We start from the raw sequence: 19,373 nt of genomic DNA, 5'->3' as shown, positions 1-19,373 counted from the left end.
ACTGGCTTTATTACGTCACAATTTGTTCACCGTTACATCACTTTTAACTCCTTATTTTTCAGCTTCAGTTGTGAATTATGCCTTGAGGCGACTTTTACTCACAACTTAACATCAATTTAGATGTAAATGTTAAAAGCATATCGACTAGAGTACGACGATTTCATTTTCTTGTGATTATGGGATTTATTGGAGACATGTGAACGTTTAACTTGACTTTTACTTGTATTGCAACAAGGTGCGCCCAAAGTAATTGAAATGTTTTCACTTTTCTCTAAATCAAATCAGAATTTCTATTTCAAAGTCTCGAAAATCTACTACAATTATTGTCTGATTTTGTAATGAAAAAATTAAGACTGCATCTTTAGATTAAATAAATCGAGCTGTAAGTTGGGGTTGACTTTTTTGCACTATTGAGAAGGTAGAAATAAGGAATTATTGATTTTATGAAAAATCTATTTAGTCAATATCACTTCGATCAAAAATTTTTTTAATCATTTTATATCGGACAATATCGAAACTTATTAAGACCAACGTTTACGTTCTTGTACCTTTCGAAAATATCAATGGATGTTATCAAATGTAAGAGCAGCATCAGCTACAAACGTTCGCCTACCTAGATATATATCATTTTATCAGATATCACCAGTTATGATGTTAATATTTGTTGTAAAAGACGCGAGTAGCAAATAATATAGCAGTGTAAAAAGTGGATAATTGATAGTTGTGTTTAACGAGCAAGCTGTTGCAAGGACAGCATTTTTAACATTGAATTTCTGATTACAAAAAAAAAACAAAATAAAAATGACTTTACAATAATGACTAATGATCTATTTAATTGCGATTATATGCAAATTTATTTTTTGTTGTTTTAACTCACTATAATCTGTTCATTACATCTGTAGTAGCATAGTAACCAGCTACACTCTTTAAAGGTTTTGTGCCAACAGGTAATGGTAAGGTCAAAGGGTTTATAATTGAGAAAATGGGTAGTAGAAAAACGGAGTCGACTAAGGGTAAACTCCACATACAATTGCTTTGTTCTTGTATTGTATACAAGACATCCACGTTATTTTTATCTGTCAGTATTTTGGACGTGGGAGTAAACACCAACTTACCACCTGAAATCTTAGGAAATAAAGCCGAATTGAAACCAAAGGTTATGGTGAAAAGCGTTTGAAACTTTCTGATCCAACAATCAAAAGCAAATTAAATAATCTGTGTGAAGACTTAGGTTTTACTTATAAACGTGAAGCTGAGGTGTACTGCTCTTGTAACAGTAGATGTTAATTTCCACGTATTAACAACGACGGACAACGGTTTCTTACAAAATATAGACCAATATATAAAAAACTAAAAAATATATAGCTAAATTACATTCATTTTTAAATACAAAGGTGTATTGATTCACTTTATTGATTAGTCGATCATGGAACCCAATTTCAAGATTTTCAAGAGGCAATTAAAGTTATAAAAAGTAAAGAAGAGATTTTGCCGATAAAATTTTCGAAGTATTAAAATTATCAGTTATATTTTCTTCATAAGGTACACTTTGACCCAATATAACGATATCTCTACATTTAGTAGTCAAATCACATTATTCGTCCGTGTAAGTCAAATAGTCATAAAGTTGCTTTAAATGCTGTTGCAAAATTTGCAAGAGTTATTGCCCATACATTTGAAGTGTGCAATATATTTCAATGCCTTGTTGTATTCAAAGAAGAGGTGACATAAATAATAAAGATAGCAGGATGTATTTTGGAATCAAGTTGGTTTCAAAGATAATTTTAAAGATTAAATTAATGTCAAAAACGACACAATTTTAGGGCTAAATGTGTAAAAATAAACAAACAAACCGCCATTCTTTTGAATAATTTAAGTGGGAAGGAAACATATTCTCGATTTAGTCAAATATTACAAAAATATAATTTATACAATTGTAAAACTCATTAAAATCTGCCTTATCTCAATGAGCATGTCAGATCTGCATGATATCTACTTTCTTTTTCAATTTTTACATCGAAATCAGACAATTAAGTCTTTCTTTAAACGCCTGCAACATTAACAAGCCTTATCATCTTTGAGACAGGGTGAGCAGATAAAGCAAAATGTACATCATCAAGATTAAATCATACTTAGCTAAGACAATAAACACTGCATTCAACCAAGTATCACTCAGAGCGTATCATATACTTAAAATAATAACTATATCATTTCTTAATATCAATCTTGAACAATTTTGTTTTATTCTTTTGCCACGATAAGCTCGTTTCGTTTACATCTAGTTCACAAGGTCGAACACAACCTTATAATTCAGTGGAAACTTTTTTCAGTCAAAACGAAATGGATATTTCAATAATTCTTTGTATTACTTGTGTAAATATTTCTGCAGGAAAAAAGCGGCACCGTTTCTTCTTTATTTATTCATATATTCCGAAAATTTCGCAAATATTTCAGATAAATTTTAGGACAGATAAAAATCAACATAAATATTTACTGTTAAAGGCGAGAAAATGTTTCGCGGTAATTGACATAATGTAAATACGTTTGTTTATGAATACCAAGCGAAGAATTTTATAATATGAAAGTGTAAATAAATTTGAATATCTTCTTTTTATTAGAATAAACTATTAGAATGGGTGATATACATTTGAGATGGCTTAAAAAGTCTTGAAAGAGCCATTGTAAAGTCAGAATTGAATTCTACCGTCAAACCTTCTTTGGTAACATAGCTTTCAAAGCTAAATAATATATTTATAGTTCAAGTGTTGATCGTGGTGATCATATACTGTGTTTTCCACCAAGATGCTTCGCTGATTCTATCCCAAATCCGCTGTAAGTGACATGGATATCAGTGTTGTTTCGATTTATAGGGTTCTTCTTCTACTTAATGTAATGTTAATTTTTACTATTATACATATACTGCATGTGACTGGTAGAGGACATACCCCTTTTGAAACTTTCGATGTCACTCTGGCTAATTGCGTTTATTTGGAATTAAGTTTGCATAAATCCCCTTACAATTAAAAACAGCCACGGCGTTTGCCAAGGTGACGTTATTAGTCGTATTTTATTCATTGAATGTCTCCATGGTATTTTGATAGAGTTTAATTCTACAAAAGTTGAACATGGACCATGCAGCGAATATTCATATCAGTTTCACAATTTTAATATACTTGTCAGCCACATACTGAGAGAAATCTTTTTTCTTGTTCTGATAAAACGTGCAAAATGAGATAAACGACTTTGAAATGAAACTAAGAGGTCAAACTATAGGTAATATTTAAAATATTTGATAGGAATATTTCTTACTCAACATATTTATCTTAATTACGTTTAAATCTTATCAGGTTGTCATAGATACCAAAATTAGGAAAGAAATCCTTATCATTCTTATCACGAAATATTAAATTGAAAAAAAAATCATAATCTTAAAACAAAATTGATAGTAGAGGCTGTGTTTTAAATTGCAAACTTTTCCACAAACTCTGCCATTGTGTCACTAAATACTAAATAATTTTAGTCGGCAAGTTGGTAATAAAAATTTAATAAAATATGTCTATTTTTCAGAATGCGAAATTTCAAAATACAAATCTATCAGAGGGGTAATAACTCTTTTGCATATGTTGATATTTGTATACCTTTTTTTTTTAAACCATGGGAAGGGCGATGATTTTACATATTTTAAATGATATTGCACAGATAGAACGTAAATAACTTGTACAAACTGGTTAAAAGGCTATAAACTGACGCTGAAAACTCGAATTGAAACAATCATGAATAAGCGTCATACATAAAGCTTGGTATTACTCCCTAGGGTATATTATCGACTCAGCTTTTTGATACTTTGCCCACTAACCATGTGGACCCTTTTCATTTATGCAGAATGGGACCAACTTACTAATTCAGGGCCCCGTGTGTAACCTAGATCTTATTCTAGTAAAAGCAATTCCCTCTTTGTAATTTGTACCGTCGTTGGCCTAATTGGTAGCAGACAGGTAGGTTGTAAAACACACTTTCAATAAACTGCTTAACTCATTTAACTTTTCATCATTAAAAAAAATAGGTCATAACCTTCAATACTAACACTTTAAAGTGGCAATTGGAATATCAAATGTATTGCCTTTCAATAATCGCTTTGTGTTAGAAATATGATATACTTTTAATTCAATTAAAAAGAATTATTCAATCCAAACTACTCTTTAATTATGTATTAGCTACAAATAAGAATTGTCAATTCCTTGTCAAGAGATAAAAACACCTCTTGACAAGCATAATCAACCCATTGGTATAAGGCCATGGTTGTTAATTTGTTGGAGGGTAAAGTGTATTAGTCATGGAAATAAACACCATAGCTTGAGTTTCTCCGATAATGAAATTTTCTCTTTTTATTCTTATGTGAAGAGGGGAAGTGTGGGTTCGGTCATATATATACTAGGGTTTCAAACTCTCTATCAGATCCAGATGATGTCAAAGGAGAAGTATTTTCAAGAATTGGTTCATATTCAGCCATGAAAAGCCAATTTATATAATCGTAAAAGGCTCTGCATATTTAGTGTAATATTACAAATTACAAAAAATTAGAAGTGTATGGTATCTTTATCGTAAGTATAATTCCGAAGTCAAATATTGTTATCACTAGAATCAAAAAGTTAAAATATGTGGCCTAAAATCAAAGTATTTAATCCCAAAAGTATTATTTATTAATAAACAGTAGCTAAAGCAATGTGATAGCTAACAAAACGTTACTTAAAAAACCAATCAAAACCTCCACGCTATCAATTTGTAACGTGGGTTTGAAAGACTAAGCGATTTGAGATCAAGCATATTCGATTACTGGTTTTTGATTAGGATCTAGACCTAACAGATTAAGGAGTTGTTGACTTGGGTTATGTTTTAGTCTCAATTACTATCAAGTATTTAAGTTTTGATGGATTCAAGAAAAGATTTAGCAACAAAACATGAATTTATTTCAATGTTATCTGATTAGAAATGACAAATCTACAACTATAATATACTTACATTGTAGATATATAGCTTAAGGTGTACCAGTATCATCTCTGGTGGTGTATTATATTTAATTACTGTTAACTTGTGTGGGCTTGAATGCATATTTTATAGTGAAAAGTAAGTGCCGAATCCATGGTCGGAGTAGTAATTAGTTTTTAAATGGATAAAGCCGTTTTATGCACCAAGCCAATATATTGATTTGATTGTATCGATTTCATCTATGTGGTTGTTTGCTGAAGCAAGACCTGTAACAGAAACATTCTTTTTCTTGTTGCATTTGGTATTATGATTCCGGACCCTTGTTCATTAGTATTGAGGTCCCACTTGTCGCCTGCTTGTGATTGGGGCATGCAGTGATAGTTTATGGAAAGTGCCAGAACAGCGGCATAAAATTAAAATCTTCAATTTCCAGGGCTTCTAGAATGTGCACAGCTTAGGTCAAACGGGCTGTTTCTGTAAAGGACTCCAACCTACATGGCTGACTTTGATAAACATTGACTTTCACAAATACGAAGGTACTATGCTCGCACTATACTGAGAAATATTTAAGCATGTAAAAAGTATGTAACGAAATCGCTGTGCCATCTGAATTGTACTAATGCATACTTTTTTAGGTATCTCTGTTGACTTACCATTTGATCTTTCACTTATCACTTCAGGAAAATCTTGTTCGATTCGAATGACTACGGTTGGAATGTTTAGTGCAGTCACAGCGTCTCCGACTGAAAGGAAAGGGACCATTATGTGGCGCGTCACAAATCATCCAAGTGCGTCATCTCCGTCTCTAGCGTCCCTTATCGAATTCATAATATTTTTCTTATGAATGAAATTTCCGGGAAGATTATTTTTGATGTTGTGTTAGGTGTAATTATATATCATTATAGGTAATATAAACTATAACATACCTTTTATATATAAGATGACTTATGTTTTATGTAAATGCTAATATAGGGGTTGGGATTGGGTAGCGTTTTTTAGGTCATAGGGTTCATTAAGTTTTATTTTTTCACAATATTGTAATATAAGGGAGTTATTAATGTTTTAACCACTGCGGTCCTCCCTAATTTAAGTAATATTCGCGTTACCACTTTTAACTTTTTGTGCTTTATGTATAGCTTTCAATATGTTATCATATGAGGTTCTTAAAATGGTAGGGTCGAAATCATACAGAAAGATGCACATGTGTTTTGATAAGAAATCATTCGAGAATTTTTTGTTGTCAATCTTTGAAAAATACACCATCAGCAACTCCTGTAACTTTTCAGATTCCTTTTAAAAATTGCTAACAGATTTCGAACTCACTTTCCTCGGATATTGTTCTCATTCAGTTCTGGAAATGGAGTCGGATAAACCGAGAAAATCGTACAAACAGTGATCTTAATACTATATTTGCTAATAACAGAAGTATATACATGCATGTCATTCTGGTGTTTGAATAGAGATCAGTTAAGCAACAGTTTTTGGAACACATCAGAGACGAATCACCGAATTGTCCCAGGCGAACTTTCAACCAGACAAAAATAATTTATCTGAAATTACCATTTTTAATGTGCGTGTCGTAAGAGCTATAAAAGTAGGCGTTGAAACAATATTTGACGAATATCAACCGCTGTGCTGCCAAAACTTTTGACAACTAAAACATATTGGCTACATAATGAATCTTGTAATATATAGACACATTTAAACTTGTATACATTCTGGAAATTTATGTGTCTTATAAATTGTACAGATGGTGATGCACGTCATGAACTTTGGCTGTTTACTTCCATTCAAAATGAAAATTTGGCAACATCGAGTGTTGATATCAGTAAAGCTGAGAGAAATAAGGTTTTTCATTCTAATCAGTATGCATGCCTCAACGTTCAATTTAAAATACCCTGTTGGAATATATCGCTTTTACAATTGTTATCTGTGGAAATGCATTTGAGTTTCATTCTTAATACGATATTATTGGATTAATTCATTATGCTACATAAGCTCAACTTAGATACAAGTTGCATTATAATGGTGCAAGAGTTTTGCAGTTTATTTAAGCGTTTTATATGAGCGTGTCTGAATGGCTGAAAGCATCTATGATGACGCAAATCCATACAGTACGTGAATTCCAATTTTGCAGCATAAAAATTCAAATTATAACCAATGACTCAATTTAGAAATTTCGTCACATCAAACGCTGAGTATGGATAGAGATACGACCAAATTATCGATTGTACGAACTATCAAATATTTGGCTATCATGTAGCTAATAAAATTGAACTAACAAATTGGTGCGGTTAATAGTCCTTATTAACTCAGATCAAAGTTAACGGTGCTTATAATCATGGGATAATGAATGATATTTCATATTAAAGCCTATCAAATAACCAATGATATTTACAACGGTAAAGTATAGGCTTGTTGTCGGCGCTCACCATAAAACTCCGTCGCCAGAAAATCTTACCAGGAGCTTTTGTAGTAGTAATTGTATCAACGTAATTTTGGTGGCGGGCGTCCATTAGATTAGCATGTCTTTGCTATTTAGTCCGAATCACTGGTTCCCTGAGTGAAAAGTTAACGAATGAATGCTCCTTAGCGTACAAATGACTGGTTTTCGCTAACTAGGACGTGCCGTTTCTCAATTATGGCACAGTTCACACATACTGTTCACAAGCGAAATCCATCTTCAGATCACTGATATGAAAAATATTCTGTTCTGGAATTACATGACTTTTTTTCTTTTTCTTCTTCGGCTTCATTCATTTGCAAATATGGCTCTGATAACTATTAAAATGACGATTTACAGAAAATACAGATCATTCTTCAAACGGTACACCTGACATGCCATAACAAAAGTGCCAATGTCAAGGAGCTTGAATTATCTCCCCTCTTATATTTTATCTTATCAGCCAGAATAAATGAATAATATAAGACAGTCAATACTAATGTGATAGGACACGTGTCTTATTCTCCGGGGTAAACTGCAATTGTTGTGTGTCCTACTATCTGTGCATGTTGTCGTCTCGAAGATGTTCCACGCAATAACTGGACTCAGAATTTTAAAAAGGAGTTAAGTGTGGAATTGCTGTGTTTTTGTCGAGATTACGACCATCTTAGAAAATAAAAAAACAAAGTTCTGAATAATAAAAACCGGACATACGCTATCTTGAATCAATTCAAATAATGAGACGCTAAGTTTCCAATCACAGCCTCTACCTGTCTGATCATTGCCTTAGGCTACAAATATTGACCTTCCTAGTTATGAATTACAATGGAAATACTTTCATGGTCAAACCTTTGTTTGAAGTTTTTTTTGATGTTTTTGTCATAATGAGTTTTAAATATCGGCTTTAATTTATGTAAATTATAGTTGATGAATAATGTAGCGCAAATATTAGGCCTTATACTTGGAAAATGATTATCAATTTACGGTGTAGTGATTATAAAAATCATACATCGCTCTAGCAAACCTCGGTCAGTGCTTTTCTTGAGTTTTCTTATAAGCTTCTTTACTCTCAATACAAGTGTGCGAGAAGATGTGACATAAGTTTTAATCCAAAACTCAATCGTTCAACAAGGCCTTACTTGTAGCTTCCAAAAACAGTAAGTAACGATTGGCCCTGTCGTTTTTTGCAAAATTGGTGGATTTCTGAACGCTACCCATAATACAAAAATGTATTAAAACCGCACATAATCGTACTTTTTCATGTTTTATAAATTTGGGATTTTTAAATTCGACGTTGTGTATATTAATATTGTGCATAGTTAAATATACACATAATTACGAAATTCAAAATGTCTAAATACGAGAAAAGCAAGTGTCAATCTGTTGTTGACCTAAGGCTATGAGAAGTTGACCGTTCAACTAAATAGGGAACATTCACACGGTTCAAAGTCTTGAAGGCAAATTAGATAGAAATCTTGGAGAAATTTGTTTATACTTTAGCAAGTTAAATTATCTACGTAGATAATGATTATATCTATTTCACTTGACAAGTTTACTTCTTTGACATTCTTATTAACCAAATAAAATATATTTAGGCCGAAAAAATTTAATGTTCAATGTTTAAATCTTAATTATTTAACTGATATGATTTTGAATGACATTAATGTTTTAAAAAACGAAAAACATTTGAAAATATGATATAAGTTCTAGATTTTAATATCACCAACATTTATTAAATATATTAACACTGAGTCTTCATTTTGAAATTTCACTTGATTTCATTTTTGTTCCAAATGTGCTTGAGTATTTGAAATACAAAGCATATCTTATTATGCTTAACCATGGTTACTACATGTATATATTGATAATAAAGGATTCTCTGTTTATATATCGCATAGAGCATGAAACATAACTTACTCAAAACTTGACCATTATTTTTCTGGTTTGAAACAAAATAGAAATTCCCAATCAAGCGAGAGCAGCAACAAAATATTAGGCTAATTATTTTGGAAAATCACCCTATTTTTGGTTATATTATATGGTTTGTTCCTTACAGTGCTGGCAGTAGATTTATATCTATCAATTTGCTCCACATCCAAACAAGTTGCCCATGTCCATACGAAGATTACATCAATGGCAATTATAAACTATATTATCCATACGAATATTTTATTTTGAATGGCCTTATATTTGTAGATTATAACATTTAAATTTACGTTTATTATGCCGCAAGTCGTTGATAGTAAATATTTTGACGAAGTGGCGTCTATCTTTAACAAAAATCAACTTTATTTATATAATTTTCACTTCACAAGACATTATTATTTCTATTTAATCCGTTGCTGATTAAAAACATTAAATACCAACTACCATTTGATTAATGATGTCAAATTTCTGCATGCTCATAATTGTTTCCAAAAGATGAAATGATTATTGACAATGTTGATTGCTGCAAAGACGAAGCACGTATCACAACTTCTCTGAAAAAAATCTAAAAACGCTCTTTTTTTCAAAATGTGAATTTCAATGAAATAACCTCGCAAACCATGGATTGTTTTGAGTATCTGATCATCGATAATTCAGTGATAAGTCATGTCTCTCAGACTCTAAGTGATGATTCTTGAAAATTCTGATTAACGTAACGCTTCTACCACTAACCACTGTTAGTGATAAGGGATATTGAAAGTCACTATTCAACTGGGGCACTGACACAATTTGTGCCAAATTTATGTTCAGAATATGGTTGTATATGTAATCAAAAAAAAATACACCATCCTTTCCGAATTCAAGTATCATCAACAATTTGTAATGGCACTCTACCTTTAATATTTTTTCTTCTAATCTGTTGTTTGGAGAGTCTTTGGGTGTTTAATTTTAAACCATTTATATGTTGATATAAGCCGCACGAATCGGAATCTACGCCTATTTTACGTTATTTAACAATTATTTTATCGTCATATTTGATAACATATCTGACATAAACTAACCCGCCTTTCAGATCCAATTTCACGGTTTTTTTTTTATTTTTAAAAAGCTGAAGGACGTGTACGTTATTCTCTTGACTTTTTTACAACAACTCGTTACAACATCAACTTGATATCGATATGCAAATGATACCTTAAGATCAATCATGCCTCGCCCCCCCAAAAAAACGTGTATTCAAAAGGTACGTCACACTATTTCAATGCTGAATAAAAAAAAAGTAATTTGTTGTACTAGTAAGTATTCAAAATTGGAAGCATCAAAACTTCAATTTCAAACGATATGTTGTCTCTACATTATCTTTTAATTTTTTTTTCAGGAGTATTATAATATATCCTGGTGTTAGAACATCATTGTCATTTTTTAAAGCTACTTTTATGACTGATTTAGTGTTATTTCTAAATATTATGATGAATGAGACGATAGTGTGGAGATAGCTAGAGTTTTAGCAGCTCGACGACAATTGCATTGGAGATCAAAGGGAGCGTCGAATACAATATTCTAATTGCTTGTCGTATATAGAAATAAATTGGATAGTGTCGGCTACGTGTTAATATTATTTGCTAGCTGAATCAATATTGTCTCTGCTGCAAGTTAATCCTTTCTAACACAATGTAGAAACTATTTTATACATTATCGTTAATGTGATACGTTAATCAGGAAATTCAACGCCATATAGATACCATCCCCGACTAAACACTTTTTCGACTCTTCAACACAAAAGAGTTACACAGAAGGTTAATGTTTGATCAAGATTTCCAGTATGAATTCGATCTCTTTAGATTTTTCTGATTACATACGTTTTAAATGTATAATAACATAAGATTTCCATCAGACATTATACGTGTCATTGAGTCGGGCTATTTTGTATTATCCCTTAGATTATCTCATTGACAATTTAGCGCTTTGAATAGCTTTGGTAACATTTTGGTCGCAAAACATAATGTATTTCATAACAAAGTCAGAAGATCACAGAGCTATATTCAGTTTTTTACCCTATCTAATCAATCGTTTATTTATGTTATTCTATTCGACAGAATATTGCTATTTGCAATGTATCATTTCCTTCTGTTGTTCTGTACATTAATATTTGAAACAGTTAAATGATTGTAACCTTTTGACTGTTGTGTTCAGTAATACATGTACTTTTAACGGATCTGTATATAAAATCTAGATATTTGCAACCTATATTTGATGATGTATCCACATGTATACGTTCTTTTGCATCATTTTCTCCTTTAGTGAAGACAAAAAGGTTAAATACTCCTTCTCAAATGTGATCATTTAAATGACCCACAAATAGAGACTGACATAGCAATTTTTTCTATATATCAATCAAGATTCTAGTATATGTAAAAATCGTATCATCATCTAAAAGAGAAATATAATATACCGGGTAGGAATTGTTTTTATTCATTACCACAGAAAGGGGTTGAATATTTATTTTGACCTGTATCCCCTCCCCCGGGTATTCAGGTTATCAGAATCTAAAATCCAGTATTTATTTAGTATCTATGACTGTTTATTTACTCCAAGACGTCTTCTAGATAGTTTCAGGCTAATCTTTCTCTACCTTCTGCCATTTGGCAGCACCAAGTCGTTCCTAACAATGTTTCCATTCCTATGTGTCGGTATAAATCTTGTAAAAGTTCACATGTGAGTGACGCTGCCTTCGAATACCTGATATTATTGTGTTGAGTCTGCTTCCCGGAGCAACACTGTAATCACTGCTTGACATTAAAATATTGTCGCCTTGAAGTTGTAATGTATTGTTGTTGGGATTGGTTGAACAGAGGACCTACAACGATATATCTGAAATAAATACGGTAGCAGACCAAGCGCCCAACAGACAATTTGAACAATTTGTATAAGTCAATACTCCATCTTTGGTAGTTAAATTTTACTATCACGGCATGAGACTCGAGGAGCACATTTCTTTTCCAGTACCCCATTATACTGAACTACATCTATTGCTGAGAGGACAAAAACGTTCGAAATTTCCAAAAGTCACTTGAATACGATACAACTTGCTTTAGATAATATCAGTATACTTATATATCGTATTACGATAATCTTATTCAGCCTTGAATAGCTTTGATATTCAAATACTGAGATTCATTCTAATTTAACTGGTCAACTTCTAAACCCTCAAGTTGTAAACGCATGCGTAATTCGTTTTGTCCGACGATGAATTTGGGCGGGTAATTTAAGATATCATTTTAGGTAGTTCATGTTACAATCGCATTGTAGTGGTTGTAAAGACTTTGTGATGAAACTGAATGAACGTGCGATAAAAGTCATCCACTTTTTGCCAGTGATAAAATCAAGAAATTATACCTTTTTATGAAAAGTTGGACGTCAAAGGCGTCAGGTTTCTTTATTTTCCTAAAGAGCTAGGTTTAACTACCTTTAATATTAATTCAATAGATGAATATTTATGGCCGTCGATGAAAAGTTTTCTTGATTAAAAATATTCGGTGTCAGATACATCGCTTCATGTTTCCCTGAAAATTAAGTTCCACTTCAAAGCTCACAAAATTGAAAATTGGACTTTTTCACCTCAGAAGCTTTCCTCTTTGTTGAATGTATCGAGCAAATCCAATCACTGTTCATAGAGTTTTCGCGAGACCATGTTGTCGATCTGGAGAATTATGGCATCCAAAAGAACCATAATTACTACTCAACTTATTGCAGAGTGCGTCTCGAAGAACATTTTTCTCCTTTGACTAAAGACTCCAAAATACTGAACGTATAATGATTAGAGTGCTTGAAATAACAAAGATAGGTGCTGAATACTAGAAAGATATAAATCATATTTATTACCCGATATCTACAATCAACATTTTTTACTCATTGGCACTAAATTGCCACCTTCTGGCAGGTTATTTAACTTTACGTGAAGAATTCTTTATTGAATTGGGTCGACGTTGACGTATAGGCTTTGTAGTCTTCAATTAGGTCAAGAGTGGTTGATAAATTAGGAAACAGTGTTATGGACAGTTTAAATTTAAATTTTAATTCCTTCATATTGATTCTGACTGTACCATATGTAACCGATCTGTGTCGATTTAGTAGGTATGCAAAAATATAATCAAACCATTTACGTGCTCAGAGTTTACTAAGAACTTTAGTCATTAGTAAAAAGGTTAAAACAGAGTTCAAACTGATCAAGATGAAACAATGTATTTGGGTTTAAATGCAGCAATAGTGTGGAAACAACTTGGTCTCTCTATAAAAAGACGACCAAATTTGATAGTGTTTCTCTTTCGCTTTCGCTTATAGCAATACACTTCTTTCTTTTTTTTTCACTTTTAAGTTTCTCGACTTCCTTCACTTTAGTCTATTTCAGGTTCATCTTCGTATTTTTTTTAATAAAATAAATCCTATATTTGAAAAGAGATGTAAGGTGCTGTAGTCACCTGAAGCACGGACCTGGGTATAATCTTTAACAACACACAGTGTGAGGCGTATTCCCTTCACCGTTATGTAACTATTTTATAATAATATTTTCTTTAAAAAGCGTTGTTATTTTTGCAAAGACGCACTAACTATGATCTCTTTATATCTTTATCACAAGATACATATCTTTCAGGCAGAGTAAACTAAAATTCGTTTTTCCTAAAATATTGTAGATAAGTTTATTCGAGTTTTATGGTTTCTTGTAAAAGTTTTATTCACAGTGCAGCACCATAAATCATTATTAAACACTACTACTTTTCCTTTGATTCGACTGCTAGAACTCCTGATGAAGTTCATAGGTTTTTTTTTTATCAAAACATTCGTCAAGTAATTTGTCTTCCGTTTTTATTAAGGAATATTAAGATTCGACTTGAAGTCTTTTCAGTGCACTTGCATTTATCATTGGAAGAAGTTGTCTGTAGTGGAGATAAGAATTAGAGACAACTTTACAACTCATCAACATCTCATTTTAACGTTCAACATAGAAATTATCGTTATCGATACCGATCAGACACTTATCTTCTTTCTAACCCTTTCGTAACATAGCCGATATTCATCGTAAACATCAATAAAGGTAATTAGTCGACGTTTATTTGATGGGAGGTGGTCCTAACATCTACAAGAATATTTTAGTCAAAAATCGACTATAAAGCACAGAGGTAATTTGTTTTAAAATATATGAAATTGAGGTGCAGTTCTACTGCACGGTGCTCAGAGAGATATCTATGGAAGGTATACTGTAACATAAGCCTCAAAGACTCGGTTTGCTACAATGCCATCACCAAAACTGTCCTGGCCGATGTCTCTACTGTATCGCGTGGCTATTCCTGGGATCATGAAACTGGAACAATTCAATTTAATTTTGCTCAGAAGATTATACTATTATAAGGATCTTCTTAATTTCCTATAGCATAAGAATATCAGCAGAGATAGCCATTATAAGAGTTGTGCAAATCATGAGAGAACTGCATCAACTATGTGAGACAAATCAACATGTGACTCAATTCAACGCTGCATGATTAGCACTAGCTCCAAGTGAGATTGGTCTTCGGATATAAATTACCAATGTACATTAGACGTTGCGTAAATACATAGAATCGGATGAAAGATCCCTCTTGGAGAGAATTTAATGTAGATCATAAAGATTTGCGCTATCAGTAGACATCATAATTTCTTTTGATGCTAATCCTAACTTTCTACACTTCCAGTTGAGAGTTATCGCGGTCATCGGTAATTTTAAATTTTGTACCTATCAACTCTATATGTTCTGAGGCATGATAACTTAAATTAGGTTTTCTGAAATTGTCCCATATTTCAGGTCATGTTGGGAACTCGCCTGCTCTTAGTGAGCAAGTCAATCCAACAATTCAGTTGATGAAATGAAATGACAGGGAAGTCAGAACCTGTTGGGAACTCGTCTGCTCTTAGTGAGCAAGTCAATCCAACAATTCAGTTGATGAAATGAAATGACAGGAAAGTCAGAACATGTTGGGAACTCGCCTGCTCTTAGTGAGCAAGTCAATCCAACAATTCAGTTGATGAAATGAAATGACAGGGAAGTCAGAACCTCGTCCAAAGCCAACATGACGATTCTCTTTAAATTACAAAAACAAGAACCACTATCATTTATGTGAATTCTGCATTCATCAATGTTCCGAAACTTAAGTATTTCGGACCAGATGAAAGTAATTTACGAATAAGTTAAAATTTTCAAATACCATACAATGTTATTAAAAATGTCATGAGATGAAATACTGTGCAGTTCTATTAATAATGTTCTGAACCCTTTATGCTTGAAAATTCTAAGGAAAGTCATGAAATCAATCCATCGAAACTCTATTAAAAATGTCATGAAATGAATACCGTGCACTTTCGATAATAATGTTATGGCGTTTCCCTTGACATAGCCCGCTACTCTATGAAACTCTGAAGACAAATAAAGTATGCCAACTGTGCTTGGAGAATCAAAATCCCCCGTTAACATAATGAATTATGCCGTAATTTGGAACAGTAAGCCGAGTACACACATGATGTTTTCTAATCATAATATATAACGCCAGTCATCAACAAGGCGAATCATAATCTAAACTGAAAGAAAAAAAATGAGAATAATTCTTTTAAAGTGCTTGGTAGTTAACATCGTTGTATCTGTCAAAATAGGCTGTATCTCTGGAACAGACCGACAAAAGTAGAAAAAGGCTGAAATTCCCCTTTGTCCATTTGCAGTGATTCCACAGTTAAGTACCAACGTGTACTAGGCACATGCAGAATATACTGAATTTTCGTAGTTCCTGTACAGTGTGGTATGGTGAAGCATCTCTTACATATGGAGTCAGCCCATACACATCCAGTTCCAACGTTTCTTCCCACATTGATAACACTAGAAAATGTAGTGAAAATTTTGACAGTTGTATTTGTACTGTACCCAGAACTCAGATCAGCTAGAGCAAATAAATTTTCAGGTTGATTTGTCCCCGAGTATGTTGATAATGGCCAAAAATGACATTTGAAATGTAGATCGGATAGCTGAAATTGAGGTGAAGCAGTTGGTATAGGAAATGATACAACCAGCACTTGTAAATGAATAGTCCTTGCTTCAAACCTAGGCCCATGCATATGAGTTAAATTCTCATTTCACCACAACCCTCTTTAATTTCCATGTCACTTAGGTGACCAGGATGACGACGGATACAGGGCAGGGTATGAAAGTATTACAAATTCCAATTGAAGGACTGATCAACCTGACGTTTTTTTTCCTTTTAAACTAACGCATTTTTTTTTATTATGACGCCAGTTCCGATAAGATGTATTTGTGCGTTATCAATTTGATATCAGGTTCATTAAAATTTGTACTAATATTACACATATAAACATAAAAATCGTCACAGAACTTGAAAACTAATAGCATGCCTTCTTTCATGTTGACTATTTTAATTTCAAATTACAAACTGTTCTCAAGTGAACTGTAATCTTTACGCAAGATAACTTCGATACCTACTGCTGAGTTGCAAATGGTATTTTTGTTTACTTCAGATATATGCATTTGTCTACCCAAATGTAACTTTAAGTATTTTAATCATACCGCAATTGAGTATATAAGCACTAATGAGAACAAGAGAAAGAAATAATGTAGTAACTTAAGCATTATTCGCAGCCTTTGGAATGTCTACATCGTTGTATCAATATTCAATATGGAATTCAACCTCAATGGAAGAATTTTTTTTAATTGACCGAGGGTGTCCAATTGTATCCTACATCAGCCATTTACCAGCAAGGAGTAGATGTTCCTATACCCTTGATATCCCCAGCTCTCGTGATAGAGCTAATTGTAAGAAGGATCAGTACGTTGTACGTGATACATCATGCTCAGGACATCAACAATTTGTACCTTGGAGCTTAAACCAAAGTATTTTAGTCACGACATAGTAGGCTTTGCCTAGTTGTGTATGCACTAGCATGTATATGAGCCCTTTATCACATCTTCCGTTTCGCCATTCATGAACACCATCGAGATTTGTAGTGGTCGTAAGCACCTTTTCAGAGTTGTTCTTCACTTTACCGACGAGGCGTCGTATGGGTAATTTCAGATTTGGTGTGTTGGGTTTTACATTGATACATTTAAGTATATTATGATACAAAATGATTTGAGTAGTTATCGACCAAAATTCCGCTCATATATTGTGTTTGAGGTAAAGGGAGTTTTTGGCCACACGATTGTATGCATTTGGGGTGGTGTGGAGTAGCTCGTTATTATATCTTGTTTGTACAGCGGTTCAAATATGACGGATTTTCTTTTACGGTTTTTATAATTCTAGATAAATTCTAAAATTATTGTTCGTAAGAAGTGATAATTTCCACCTGAGTAATGGGAGCTGGCTCTAAAGCCAGTCTTTGGAGTTTAATTTGAATACAGATTTTTATATGTACGCATTAGTTTCTTTTGTGCAATGTGGAGAAAAGTGAACCCCACCCTTTAACAGAATTTTAGTTATGGCTTTAAGACGATAAACTTTGAAAAGTTTAGACTAACTACCATTAACATCATACTGAGCCTGTACCACGGTGCCTTATAAACGTAAGCGTTGCCTCTCATGAGGTTTTAGCGCGCGAGGCGCGAGTAGAATTGAAATGTCATCGAGGAAAGTGAAATGTAGAAGAAGTTTGAATGTTTAGACGCTGACTTCTGGCGCCACCGAACTATACATCCCGAAACAAAATTAGACTTCCTGCGGACACAAATTCCAGCGGTTATTTTCAATGATTTATACCGACTACACAGCTCTAGCCACTGAATATAAACATTTCGACAGGAAAACGCCGTTTTTTTCCCACTGTGACCTCACTAAACCCAACATGTTCATTTCTGTATTAACAAAACGAAGACTATTACTGAAGACAACCGACCACACTACTGTAGTCTATTGTCTGGCCAGAATGAAATTGGAGAAAATCGAAATTACTGTAAAGTTTAGACTGTTCAATTATAATATATTAAACCCATCCTTGAAAGTGGAGTAACCAAATATTGTTGGTATAATTTGTTGAAGGTTATGGGTTTATTTTCTACATACAGTCGCAGTGGCTCGGGGAGGATCAAACTAGGTTTGGATGGACGTCGGTGGATCTAAAAAAATGAAACCGGATTGGCAACTAAATATACATCTCATATTGCAAAAGAGTGGCTTGACGCAAAGCAAGTCCCTTGTGCTAATCCCATGAAGTTCCTGAATATCTAACACTGAGTATACGAAGAGAGCGTTTTGGGAGAACAATGAGTCTGAAAGTGCAGTCCACCTGGCAAATAGATCTCTTTAACTAGTTCAGGTCAAAGAGCTCCGCTTTTATTTTTTATTTACAAACCACACTTTGCTACCTCACACATATTTTCTTTCATATTGTTTCTTAAAACTACAACTGTATTATTATTTTTTCTTATTAATGATACCATTGTTTTGCTGTTTGAAAAATTAGATGACTGGTTTTCTTTCGTCCGCTGTCGCCAAACCTAATGTTGTGTTTTGTCTGTTCACGAGTTCTTGCATTTCCTATGTTTATGTTTATCACTAATATTATTATTGTTGTTCGCTTTGGTACTTGGTGTCGGGTTTCCAATGATTTTCCCAGACGACCGAGACAATCACCTTTCCCTAGTTATGCGAGTCTTGAAAAAACACATTGATGTCAAAGACCTTTAAGCTAGTCATTTACTGTTGTAAAAATGAAAATTGAGGGTTGAAGCCCCGTTCATTTGCCAATCCCTGTCACTTTTATGGCAATAAAACCCCTCAAATGATTGTCAAAGGGGCGTTACTCGACCGACCCACAAGACTTGCGTGCAACTCTCGCGATAATTGTCTTTGGTGGTCGTAAAATTTGGTGAGTTCGATTACAAAGGTATCTTGGATTTCAAGTTTACAGATATTCGACTTTTATTTCTTTCGTTTTTTATAGTTGTAAAGTTTTCTTTTGAAAAATTCCGACATGGATATGGCCCTATATGATC

General features: G+C 33.1%; 1 protein-coding gene across 1 annotated transcript; it reads right to left on the bottom strand.

The window, feature by feature from the left end:
* Window positions 1-876: 876 nt before the first annotated feature.
* Window positions 877-7,502, bottom strand: LOTGIDRAFT_160341 (hypothetical protein; the record flags this gene model as incomplete). Its single annotated transcript, XM_009055388.1, has 3 exons — window positions 877-1,118; window positions 5,640-5,729; window positions 7,448-7,502. 3 exons carry the CDS (start codon window positions 7,500-7,502, stop codon window positions 877-879), a joined length of 387 nt encoding a protein of 128 aa, XP_009053636.1.
* Window positions 7,503-19,373: the final 11,871 nt, after the last annotated feature.

This window comes from Lottia gigantea (assembly GCF_000327385.1).
Source record: "Lottia gigantea unplaced genomic scaffold LOTGIsca_24, whole genome shotgun sequence".
NCBI lineage: Eukaryota > Metazoa > Mollusca > Gastropoda > Lottiidae > Lottia > Lottia gigantea.
The sequence above is the reverse complement of the archived record's forward strand: the minus strand, read 5'-3'. Positions and strand labels throughout refer to the sequence as shown.